Below are 13,924 nucleotides of genomic sequence, written 5' to 3' on the forward strand. Positions count from 1 at the left end.
GCCAGAAAACAAAAAAATATTCCTATACAGCGTATACTCAGTGAACTAAAATAATCTGTACAGAACACCTTACTAACTTATAAATGCTGATGAAACTACCGCCACAACAAATATACGTGTCCGGATCTGGCACTTAATTTCCTTGAAAAATTCTTTGTGGGAATTAATTTCCCTGAAAAAATTCTTAGCCAGAGGTGGTTTTATTAGACAAATTTCACGGATATACCTGATGTCGTCAACACTGTATGAGCTCATCGAATTATAAATGCTGACGAAACTGCCGCAAGACTATACAACCAATAAACATGTCAGAATTTGGCACCTAATTTCCGTGGAAAATTCTTAGCCAAAGGTGATTTCAGTAGAAAAACTTCACAAACAACCCTGACGTAAACACTGCTGTATGAGTATGACGTACATAGAGAAAAAAATTGCCAAAATAACTTACAAATACAGTTTTTACTTCAAACTAAACTGGTTCAGGTGGCGAGGTTAATGAAAAAATGTTAATTTACAACGCATAAGGTACCGAAAGCAGAATCAAAACAACCAAGGATATACGGAAGGCACAAAATACACGAGTTGGTAAAAGGTTCGATTCTGCAAAGAAATTTACAAGGACGATGAAAAAATGTACCCAGTGACATTAGATGTTTAAATCTAATCTTCTTTTGTGTCTAATTAGGGGCGCATGTCGTAAGTGTAAACACTGTAATGCGTTGATGATTTTAAGCGAAACCTTTAAAGTATGCGGTATTTCGCAAACTGGAATATATAACGAACTTCATTTCAAATGCAGTATGATCACAGTGATAACGAAGGGCAAAATACGGCAAAAGAAACTGGAAAGTGTGTGTGCTCTAGCGACAACACTTTCCAATTGGAATGCTTAAATGTGCGTGGAAACATATAATACAAAGAGTACGCGCTAGTAGTTGAAAATCGCTATACAGAAGATAAACAATTGATCTCGTATATGTACAAGCCCAAAAACGTGTCAGAATATGAGGGGCAATACATTGAAATAGTGGCATCTTCAGTTTGTTGTGTTCAAACAGTATTGAGATAAAAGTTATTTGTTCCCCACGGGCATTTCCATGGCAGGAACTTGATGCGATCATCAGGATTAAACCGGTTTTAACTAGATTACGAGGAAGTGGTCGTGGATCGAGTAGCTGTCGAGTTTACCGAGCCAGGAACGCTCAGCTCACTTCCACCCGGCGATCTTCTTGCTAAGGAGTTAAAACTCTGGGCTCTTCTTGCGTCTGACTGAAAAATAATTTACACTTTTAAAAACTGGCAATGATAAGGTCGAAATTAACAAGTTGGGACATAACAAAAGTTATAGTAGGATGGGAAAGATGGGACACTTTTGTTTCTATTTTCTCGTCCCATTTGGTAGTAAACAAGAAACAATCAACGGATCATAAAACTGAACATCCTTACGACTCCGATAGACCGTTGTTAATTGTATAGAACACGATCATGATGTTTGAATATTACGTACCCAAGGTGACCCATCTTCTCCCACTCTACTATTTCGTTTATCTCTTCGAAAACGATAGCGAAGATTGTATTATTTAAGAAGGAAGAAGATGTTATAACAGCTAAACGACAGTCAGTAAAACACGCTGTTGATGGAAGGTGGGAAAAGAATGTCAGCATAGCCAACATTGTAGCATTATGTTGAAAGCACTAACTATATTATTATATTGAAAAAATGTAAGGTCTCTAAAGACATGCAAAGTAAAACACGTTTATAATATTGTGGCATATATGGAATGGCGACTTTACAGTGTAACTCTATTTAGCTGATGTCTTACGACGAGGCACGCTAGGGGAGCTAGAGGCACGCTAGCAGACCTGTAGAATTTAGGCTGCTGGGGGTCACAGTAGGTTCATTACACTAACATCCATAGTGTGTAAATGCATTGTCAAATTTTTTTATAGCAAACTGTTCATAGTTCGACTATAAAGCGTTGTGTTAATTGTTTAAAAACGGGCGTATAGGTTCACATAATTGTCCAGATATATTATTTTCAGCGCATGCGCAGTTTGTGTTGAAAAATTGTAGTAGGCTTTAATAGGAGTAATTACACTACTAACAAACAAGCAATTTAGGTATTTTTATTGGGCAGAGGTTAAGTGGATACGCCGATATGCGTAAGAAAGCTAAAGTTCGATTATAATTGGGTAATTTCCGAAGTAAATCAAGTAATCACGACTCTCCTACTCTTAATGGTTGGACATGGAATGTTGAAAGCAACAAGTTACGTAATGAAGTTAATTCAGGAAGAAAAGCTAGGTATTTATTCAGCATTGTACGGGACATATAGTACTGTGGGGTATAAGATGGAATACCGTTAGCATCTGAATCTCATGATATCGTGTTTTTAACAATTAACATCGCACTTTTGAGTCGCCAGGCACCGGTCATATAATTCTGTAAATATTTCTTGTTTACTAACAAATATAGTGCGAGAAAATCGAATGAAAGCATGTCCCATCTTGCACCAACCCTATATGCAGTAGGATGGGGAAAGATGGGACACTCTTTCAATATATTTTCTTGTCCAATTTGGTAGGAAACAAAGAACGTTTAAAGAATTATAAATTACGACTCCCACAGACCGTTGGTCATTGTTTAAACGATCAGAATATTTGGCTGTTATATCATAGTATACTGAAGTGTCACTTCAGTATACTATGGTTATATGCTAAAATTGTCCCGTCCTCCCCCACCCTACTATATACCAAAATATTTAGTATAAAATTTCGTCATTTAAATCCTGACAGGTGTCAATCGTTTCACCGTTTTATTACAGGTAAAAGTAATAAGCCTGTTGAATTACCTTCTTATCCCATCTCTGCCTTTGTTCCCGAACCCTGTACTTCCCTGTGCGTTTTCTATACAGAACATACGTCACCAAAACGGCGGCAAACAGAATCAGGATGATTGAGCCAAGTACTGCGACCACGATCACGTAGACTGGGACTCCAGCTAAATAAATACAACATTAGAAGTAAAAAAAAGATTTTAGTAATGTGGGGTAGGAAGGGATACCGTTAACGCATACATCCCATTTTTTCCTGATGGGGTTTAACAGCGCTCGTTTTTATTAGAGACGCGGGGCTACGGTTATATAGTTCTATTTATATTTTTTCTTTACTGCAAAATGGACCAAGAACAGAGCATGAAAGCATGTTCCATCTTACCCTACTATACAAATTTAAATAAATAAATTTCATAATAATTTTAGCAGTGTTATAAAGTCATGGTTTAATTAAAGTATTGAAAAAAATATAAGTACTTTATTGCTATATTTCATTTAAGGTGCTTACATCGTTCTTGTTCTGGCTGATTTTATTGCTTGAGTAATATACTTAATTAAATATGAGAAATTTGGAAACTATAAAAGTGTTAATGCTATTGTTCTTTTGTGGGGTTATATATTACATTGTACAAGTTCTGTTTTTTTTTTTATTGCTTGAGTAATCGACTTAATTAAATAAGCCGCTTTTTCAATTTAATATTCTGCCACACTTACCAGCTTGCGCCGCTTGCTCACAAAATAGCCCCGAGAAACCTGGTTGACACTGACACCTAGCGACCACCGGTTCGAGCTCGTTATTCTCTTCGTTTTCAGCAACTTCAAACAGTCTGCATTCACCACCGTTTTTGCATGTACGCGGGCAGATGGCTGAAATAGAACATTTTATGTCAGGGTAGAACCAAGTATAAGTTGTTAAGGGTAAATATGTGTTAATTCTGATTAAACAAAATAAACCTTCTACGACTACGAGAACTTAACACACAAAGCACATTGGGTTTCTATTAACTAACGTGTTTGATTAATGTTCTGTGGTTAAGGTTTTTGCAAGTGGGATGTTTGCTCTGTTTAATCAAAAATGGCATTAATGTAATTGTAGTATGCTTATATACAAGTATACTTTAGTTTTTAAAAACCCAATGTAATTTGTTTGATAAGAAAATCACGAAAATGCATGCTAACGGTCTATAACACAAAACAACATCCATACAATATAGTTTACATATTTTCAACAATAATATTTACTTCGAACAGTTTCCGTCGACGGAATATATGAATTCCTCATGGTTCGTGGGCCATGAAACGAGCTGGTTGTTACGACATTGGTAGTCTCTGTAGCTCCGAACGTTGTGGGCTCATCGGTACCTGGCAACAGTGGAACTGTTTGAGACGCACTTATGCTTCTCGGTGCCTCATTCCGCCGCGTAGACGACCGTAGCAGCCTAGGCGAGGTACTAGCCATGCCCCGAGTCGTCTCTAGCGCTTCAATGGCCAGCCCTGCGGAAGTGACGTCTATCTCCGCTGTCGTGACGTCTTCCTCTGTCGACATCGGTGTCGTAGGGGTCATCCGGGGTGAAGTCTCTTCAGAGTCGGTTGTTGTCTCGGGTGCAAACGTCGTCACATCTGTTCACCCACAACACAGTGTTTCGCAACAAGTCACCACATACAGTGGAGACTTCTAATTCTAAAGACTCGCCTACTGCGTCTTATCATATAGTCATGTCTACAATCACCACCATAAAGCGTATACTTGCATGTACTCACCGATTTTTCTTTGGTAGTGAACATAGTGAACAGAAAACTTCAAAGTTGCACGTTCATCGTACTGCGTTATGTTGAGAACAAAACACATGTCTAACTCGACTAGGAAGCTAAAAGACTTGCATTCGAACCTAAAATAAAAATATGCTTATTTATAAACCATTAATAGCATTATATCAGTATCCTAAAGAAATAAAAAAAAAACTGTTTTGAAATGTATGCAAATGTATATATATATATAAATATATATATCTATATAGCAGAGTGGGGGAAGATGGAATACCTTTTCATTCTCTTTTCTCGTCCGATTTAGTGGTAAACAAAGAACAAGAAATATAAAACCGTATCCTCACTACTCCCATATACCGTTATAAATTGTTTAAAAAACAATCAGGTTATTTGGATATTATAAGCTAAAGGTGTCCCATCTTACCGCCCACAGTATATATTCAGGTTAAACGTGGTCAAACAGCCTAACAATATCAAGAATTCATGAAGTCATTAGTGTCAACCAAAACAGCTTCAACAATCAAGCTTATGTTATGGTTCAAAGCGCATCATTGGTGTATATGTTATGCAAAATACAAAGAGTTCGCTATCAAAATGCTGCATCACACAAACTTTTAAGCTTCATCGGCATGCGCCAGTCATGTATTATGCAACTTGCAACTAATACCTTTCTTCTGTGCAACACTTCATCATGCATTGATCAAAAGTGGTTGTATTGTAAGCAATGTAACTGTCCTCTTTTGCTCCTTGTAAGTAATATTTGTCGTAACCTTCAAAAGTCGTGATGCATTCTGAAAAACCAAAAAGGCCTTTAAATATAAGATAACATTACTTTTAGGCCCTTACGGTACTGTTTGTTTGGATTATTAGGAAATCACGCTGATTTATCAGCGCAGTGTATGCCAGGTACCCTTTCTTTAGTTTACGTCATATGTATATGTATAACCCATGTTTTATCATCAGCCGATATGATCTTCGCTTTATTACATAATTGTTTCTACAAAGGGAAAATGTTTACTGACAAATAGTAACTTTAAAACTTGTCAAAAGACAACGGTATCGACCATCGTGACCACGCGAGTTTGGGTGTTTTGAACTTTTTAACCAAGAAGAATTTCTGCTATGTTCGTTTCGACAGGCGTGTCAGATTGCAGTGCAGATTAAAGTTAAAGTTATGAACAATACGGCCATTTAAACTTTCATTAGCGGAGCGCTTATTCGGTGTTTAATATACGGAATTAAACTTAGGTTCATGTTAATTCAGATTAAGTACGCTGATACAGCGTTTTCCATTGGATAGTTCGGTATATGCAAAACATTGGATAAGCTATATCACATAAGATTTAAATTGGGATTTAGACGCAATCTCTCTGCTTAAAAGATATTATGAACCTAAACTACTGGAATGGAATATCAGAAGATAATTGAACGGAATTATAGTCTTGTACCGACACGAACTACGGATTTAGGATAGGGAAAGAAGCAGAAATATTAATTTACATCTGCTTACTTAGAATTTAATACAAAAACAAATTCGTAAAAACCGTTTAAATCTATAGGTTTTTAAGGCATTAAACATATATAAACTTAAAGACTTTATTATATAAAAAAATACGAAAAACCGTCCCAACTTTGGTCTTTAGGGCATTATATATAAACTTGTATTAAAACCTAATCTAAGAGCACCTAAAAAATTTAAGTATATTCTGCATCAATTGAATATCAGATTTGAACCCCTTAAATTTACATTATAAATTCCAAGAAAAAGAAAAAATTAAAAATATTATCGGAGAAATCAAATTTAGTGACAGCTTAAAATGCTTCGGGGTCAAATTTAGTGACAGCTTGAAATTTAAGGTCAGGCTTAAGCCTTATAGCACCGTATTTTATAAAATAGGAAGTGATCGAACTCAGGTGACCATCGCTTTGTTGTTAGGGTGCCCAAAACTGCCTACGTCACGGCTAACATCATTGGCTGCTATTCAAACACAGTTCTAAGAAAATTTAAATTGTTTAAAATTTGTCAAGGTAAATTTAAGTTTTTTTTTGGTGTGGCTTCAAAATGTGGCCGATTTAAGCATTGGGGTCGGCTACTGCACACCTTACTAAGAAAAAAAAGAACATGTTATATGAACCAATAAAATCTAATGAAAACATTTGTGGGTTACGAAAATATAGATAAATTGTTGGTTTATGCCCCTTTAGACACCGGCTAATTTACTATTATAATATTATTAATAATATAATATTAAACCAAGAAACTGATATACACTGCTGTGGGGTAAGATCGGACACCTTTAGCACATAATATCCAAATATCCTGACTCTGTTTTAAACAATTAACAACAGTCTATGGGAGTCGTGAGGATACGGTTTTATAATTTTTTTAAATGTTCTTAGTGTACTACCAAATGAAACGGGAAAATCGAATAAAAAGGTGTCCCATCTTTCTTCACCTAACTATGCCAGATTTATTTTTATTCGTCCTGCTCTTCATAGAAAACGAACATTAGTACAAATTTTGCTTATATAAAAATTGCCGAAAACATGGTACAAAAATAGAACTCGGTCACCCTATTACGTTCGTTGTATGGTGGCAATTACACGGTGGCTTAATTGTGGCGGTTATATGGTTTGTGAACAATTTACAAGATAGTGACACCGCTTTAGGTGGAGCATATAGGTTCAAATGCTAATGGTTCTGTTTTGTATTAACCAATGGCCTCTGTTATGTTATAAATATATAAGCGATATAGACGCGCGCGCTTTACGGAACACGTAGAGGTATTTAAGAGAGCACCTGTGTTTCAAATGTCAAGGTTTTAAAAGTTACAAAACACAAATTGCAATACAACGCTTGTAGCATAATAAAAGGATTGAACATTAAGTTCAAACAGTTTAACACTTCCATATTTATAATGGCAAATGGTTACCACCCTTTCGAAATAAAAAATATATATATAAACTTTTTGAAACCTCATAGAATTTTGTAAAATATATTTGCGCTATGGTTTCTAATGTTTAAAAGATTTTCTAATTTTCGCACATGAAAAAAGCAGTTGCTGTTCGTCATTAAATTTTCGTTTTGGCACGAAACTGTATGAACAACTAGTGTTTCTTTAATAGTTATTCAATTCCCGATGTTGTATTTTTCTAACAGACTCTGGGCCAATATAATACAAACGAGCTTGGTGTAAAATAATATATTTAAATATATATATAGCCTATACTCTAAATACCTTAATTAATATTGTATACAGAAGTACCTATAAGAGCTCGGTGCTAAAATCACCATTGTGCAGAAGTACCTTCGTTTATTCAGATAACTTAACTACAATATTTACCTTGAATTGGATCCACTGTCGTACCGCTTCCTTCATGAGCAGTGAGCAGGTTTAAAGATATGACGTTTCCGTTGACGTGTGGCATAGCCAGTACCAAGCAGAGTATTGAAATAACGGTTGGACAACTGTAAAATAATAGTTTAAAATAGTGCATAGTATTTTAAATTAGGTAGTGATACAGTAGGGTGGGGTAAGATAAGACGTATTTTTACTCTTTTTATTATCATTTGGTTGTAAACAAAGAATATTTACATAATTATATATAACCGCATATATAACCCGGCGACTCTAAATTAGCATTTTAAATTGTTCTAAACAGGAAATTGAATTTTAGTTTGCATCAGCATCCTATCTTACCCCACAGTACTATATCTAGATTTCAAAAAATAGTTATGTGAATATGTAAATATTCCTAAAAATGGTATAACAGAAAAAATGGTATAGGACTTATCAGATGAAGAAGTATGGCAGCAGCAAAGGAAACGGTTAAAAAGGTAAGACTAAAATTGTATTTTTTCGGAAATAAGCCTTCCCCTAACACAAACACACTCAAAGTAGATGAATCACTTATCTTTCGAGGGCGTGAAAAAATCCATTGATATAAACGATAAGACTTAAAAACGAAAAATATCTCCGAAGCCAACGGCCCTTGCGAAAACAATCACGACAATTGGGCGCGAGCAATTTAAAGCTATACAAGTTTAAAATGGTAGATCGTTGGTCAAATAAGTGTGGGCAATTAGGGTGAGAGGTGGACGTCAACGAAAATCACGGAAAAGTTTCCCGGTCAGCGCTCCTGGACACGAACGTTCTGTTTTTAAAGCAATTAGATAACCTTTATATAAGTAGACTTGCGTCAGAGTCATTTTGAACGCGTGGTATAAAGTTGATTGTACTAAATATTCTATAATATTTACATGTTCGTCAAAATAATAGTAAGTGGGCCAGGTATTATTATTGCGTGTGGCAATTGCCGCCAATGGACTTATAGTTAGGTATTGAGAAATTGCGGTGTGTGTGTTTTTCGAAAAAGAATGATGTTTAGAACATGCCAAGTAAAGATGCATCAAACTTACTGAATTATTCTCATGGGAAATTGCAGGGCCAATGAACGTCGCCCGACGACGCGACTTAATAATTTATGAAGTTTGTTGGCCCGCCTTATCAGTTTAATATGATGGGAAATGGCAAAGGGGCGTATTTCTAGAATTACGCTAAGAGGGCACTACGTGTTGTGATCAGAAAATAATGTTCCAAGAAGGAAAATATTCGTATAGCCAAACAAATTAAACAACTTGAGTTTTCGCCACTTAAAATACCAAACGTTGAAACTTTCATTAGCAGCAAAACAGAATGATGGATGTATACATATGGTAGGGCGGGGGGAGATGGGACACCTTTGTATTCTATTTTATTGTCCTATTTAGTAGTAAAAAAAAACATTCAAAGAATTATAAAACCTTATCCTCACGACTTTCATACAGATCGATATTAATTGTTTAAAACACGATTAGAATATTTGGATATTGTGTGCTAAATGTGTCTCGTTTTCCCCACCATACTATGTGAATACTAAAGACCATGGGTTTGTTTTGAAGGGACGTTTGCTCGGTAAGCTACATGACCTTTTTGGCTACGTCAGTCACGGGTGTATTCCGCCATATATCAAGCCACGACTGCAGTAAATTCTCCAAAAGTTCAAAGCAATTGATGAACTTTCCGCCCAGCGTTTCACAACATGGATGCAGCCGCAAGATGACTTACACGACCCGAGTCGGGTGTCAATACATCGGTGCGGGCAATTTTGTTTATTTTGATAAATCTACCATTAGAAGCGGCGAAGCGGGCCAGGGGCGTGGGCGAATTATATTTTATCTTTCAATGCATTAAGCTGTAGAAGTACCTATAGAGGTTTATAATGCGACAAAATTAATATAATAGCGCAAAAATGCCCACGCATGATTAATCCAACATTATATCATCTTTAACGTTTTTATTTTGAGTTTTCAAGAAATTAACATTCTAAAAAACAACAATGGGACCAAATAAAACAAAACAATAATAGGGGAAACTATTCTTGACTAGAAAACAAAATAAATTGTTGCATTTGACTTTAGCCAGAGTTAAACACCTTACAACCCAAAGTGCATTTGAAGATCTAATACTCGAGAAACGCGTCGAAAACCGAAAACCGATTTTAGGCTGATTGGGCTATTAAAATAGTTGTCGAAGTATGGGCCATTTTCAAAGTTTTATTTCAGCTTTGAGTGGATGCGTGCGACCCGATTACTGCCATTAACAACGCGTTCTAAAATTAGACAGAGAACAGCATGACACTGAAATTAGACTGGTGTTTTGTATTTTGGTATCCGTTTTGTGGATAGCCAAAATCACACCAAAATGGCCTATGTGTATAGAACTATGCATAGTAGGGTGGGGGAAGACGGGACACCTTTGTCACATAGTATCCAAACATGTTGATCGTTTTTTTTTAAACAATTAACAACGGTGCATATGGGAGTCGTGAAGATACGGTTTTATAATTCTTTGAATTCTGTTCTTCGTTCGCTATCAAACGGGACGAGAAAATATAATAAAAAGGTGTCCCATTTTCCCACCCTATATGCGGCAACCGCAAAAAATGCAAAACTGCTTACTAAATATGTATGACGTAACACACAACACTCCTATTTACAAAAATAAATCAATTTTAGTTCAGTTTTGACAGAACAACGCGACGAGCGTTCCTTTTGACATCGTATTTACAAAACCGTTGCATTTCTAAGTGGCGAAAACCCACTACAAAACATTTACCAAACAAACGGCGTGATAGCAACATCACGTTCTCGAAAAAACAACCGTTCCAGTGCATGCTCTAACAAAGGGTCAGTATTCCGACGTTTGTAAACAGGCCCCTCATACAAGCGAACTCTCCCGGCGTGAGAATTTTCAGTCAAGTGACGTGGAATCAAGACAGTCAAGGGAACTGCAGCGAGGCATTAATTTTAGAACAGATCCCATTTAAGTGCGGCTGTCATAGTCCGCTAGACATAATTACACGGGTTTTGACAGACGCTATGAACATTCTAATTCTCATTCATATTCCATTGGAATAGGTTCTTATATAATACATGCTGCCCGACAACGTGGAAAACAAAAATATCTCGTTTAATTGTGTCATTAAACCCTGCTATACAATTTGTGTATGAAAGAAACTGTGTTTGGTATAACGGTGAAATTACAATATGATATAACGTATACTTTCAAAGCACAACCAAATAAACACCAAAGCTTAGCAATAATTGTGTAATAATATTCAAATAAATATGCCTAAGTGATCTAATAAATGAAACATATGGTTCAAAGAATTATAAAACAGTCTCCTTACGACTCCCATAGACCGTTGTTAATTGTTTAAAACACTATCAAAATATGTGGATATCACGTGCTATGTTCTATCTTCCCCCACCCTACTATAACATTATAATACTTCAAACTATAATGCATAAGTTAGCTAACCTGTGCATATTCATCGTTGATTTTTGTGTCGACCGTTTGCTGCGTTGAGTTTTGCGAATGATTCCGCTATCCAAAAAATAAAGAAGTGCGCCTTCTGACAAGTTTTACTCTGGTCTTGTACTTGTACGTAGTAGCCCAAAAATGCGCAGAATTCCGGCGTGCCTTTTAACAACTAGACAGCTCCGTACCAGGCCCGCAGTGAATTTCTGAGCTCTTTTAATCACAGGTTCCCAAGTTCGCTTCCAGCCTCGGGGGGATCTTTCGTTTCCTTCGTGAGTTTAGCGGAACTTGTTGCTTCCAATTCCGTGATCGTGGCACAAAGTATCTAAAACACACAGTTGCACTGACTGGTAATTATACACCTCACCCTGCACGAACCAAAACAAAGTTTACGAAAAGATCAAACACTGCAAAGGCGCGCGCATGTAATTAACATATCCAAATCCGAAACAGCGAGAAAAGCAGCTTTTATAATGATAGCTTCCCACGATAATCTGCTGACCTGCACCATTCACCGGACCAACTTACAAAATAATGCACGTTTTCGTTATCCAAATATTTCCCGCGTATTGAAAAGGTCAAAAAATGTCCCACTGTATACAGTACATCGGAACAATATACAAAATTCCAGACTTTCGTTTATTCGGTAAAGTTATATACCCAAGTTGAAGTGCGAAAGGCCTTACACAGGATCATGTATTATTCAAAGCATTTATACCAGAGGCGCATAATGCGCTTAAACTAACGCAACGTGCATATAAGTGTGTATAGTATCGGCCCCTTGAAAATATCCGTTTAGTATAGAACAATGTACGTTTTACGGACACACGTTTCGTCGAACTGCGCCGTTAAAATGGCTTCTATGTGCTTGTAAACGTCAGTGTAGCTCTATATTACCGACGTGGACACGCACGCACGTGGTAATTAAACTACGAACATAGCGAATTGGTGTAACAGTTCACGCCTTTCTGTTTGATTCCATCGCCTACAGTATGTAACTATAGTCTGTAACTCATGTAGTATACATTCCATAGTTTCCTTTAATTTTCTTGTTCCTGCGTGCAGTTTCTTTCTCTTTCTGCTCTATACTCGTGGTAAACAATGCTCCACAACATTCTCCGTTGCACAAGACACGAGGCAAAGATACGCGTACCGTATAATTCGCCAGTAATTGCTTTGCAATTAAACAGCACAACATCGTCCCGTATCATTAAGTGCTGGGCGTTGATGGCGACCTATGCTCGTCAAGAGGTCGAAACCACGAGCTGCCGATTAAATTTATAGCTTATCACCTCTGCTACATCTCTCATATTAAACTATTCTGCTACATGTCATGCAGAGTTAATTATCTTAACTATATGAACAGGCGCTCGAGTCAAAAGCTTACTACAACTGATAAACAACCACCCAAACAAGCAAACCACCGCTCTAAAGCTAGTGCGCTTCTAATGTACTTCAATTTGCGTTTCGGTAGTCATCTCGGTAGCGTACAAGCGCTTGACTTGGACTTTTTCGCGCGGGATGACGTCACACGCCTTTAGGCTGTAGCGTGCAGACACACAGGGAGTCAACATGATTTAAACTTTTAAAGCAAACCCAGGTGTCGGATTAACGAAAACCCCTCGGAAACGACACAGAGAGTATCGAAAACAATTCGATCCATCAAGTCTCCCCAGACAGCCACAGATCGAATTTGTAAATTAAGTTAAATTTCTAAGAACACGTCATTCGGTGCAGCGTTTCAGATCTCACTTTCCACTGACTGACAAGATGTAATTAATCCTGACACGTGCTCATACTGCATTTGATGGCCAGTAGTCGACTTGCCTATAACAAACCACTATAACCAATACCATTACCAAGCCTAACCACCAACCAAATTCCGTACACGAAAAAAATACCGGATTAAACATTCAAGAAATCGCAGCCCTGATTTATATCTACGGTAATACAAAAATTTCTCACACATAAATACTTAACGCTAAGCCGTTTCATAGGAGATTACATGCAGTGTGCCGTACGACGGGTAGTCCATTTAAAAGTGGGCGTTCTGAATTGTCAACTGTTTTATAACGTGTATGGGTGGGCATGTTCGTCATACATATGATACCACTTCAATTCGGCGCCATTGCGGTATTCCATCTCAATTTGAATATGTTGTCTTACAGACAAATTGAGTCAAATTACACCAGCAGCATGTGTGTGGGTGTCAACGCTAAAAACCCGACCGTGCTTTAGCATGTCGTGCTTAGGCTATTAAAACATAAGTGGTGTTATCCGCCAGAGCAATATATCGAAAACGGAACCCGGGAACACGGAACAACTTTAACGAAAAACTTTAACAGCCTTATTTACATATCACCTATCGGTGCGGACGCAGCAATTCTGGTGTATGGTTTTGCCACACAAGAAACGCGGTTTAAAATTTCCAATACGCATATATAGAAACTTGGCAATGAA

The 13,924-nt window shown here is 37.1% G+C and overlaps 1 protein-coding gene across 2 annotated transcripts; it reads right to left on the reverse strand.

Annotated features, from left to right (window-relative positions):
- Positions 1–440: 440 nt before the first annotated feature.
- Positions 441–12,871, reverse strand: LOC149735817 (uncharacterized). 2 transcript variants are annotated; one of them, XM_089878261.1, is made up of 8 exons: positions 11,465–12,871; positions 7,946–8,070; positions 5,269–5,392; positions 4,596–4,723; positions 4,077–4,454; positions 3,549–3,701; positions 2,853–3,001; positions 441–1,269 (listed from the first exon to the last, which is right to left on the reverse strand). In XM_089878261.1, the coding sequence occupies exons 1-8, from the start codon at positions 11,476–11,478 to the stop codon at positions 1,147–1,149; spliced, it is 1,194 nt and encodes a 397-aa protein (XP_089734387.1). In that variant the 5' UTR covers positions 11,479–12,871; the 3' UTR covers positions 441–1,146. The 2 variants fall into 2 exon arrangements, with proteins under 2 accessions (XP_089734387.1, XP_089734388.1); XM_089878262.1 differs by having other exon boundaries at positions 4,077–4,196; positions 11,465–12,867.
- Between the last annotated feature and the right edge of the window lie 1,053 nt (positions 12,872–13,924).

The sequence above is a fragment of the Ciona robusta genome, chromosome 5 (genome assembly GCF_009617815.1).
Source record: "Ciona robusta chromosome 5, ASM961781v2".
Classification (NCBI taxonomy): domain Eukaryota; kingdom Metazoa; phylum Chordata; class Ascidiacea; order Phlebobranchia; family Cionidae; genus Ciona; species Ciona robusta.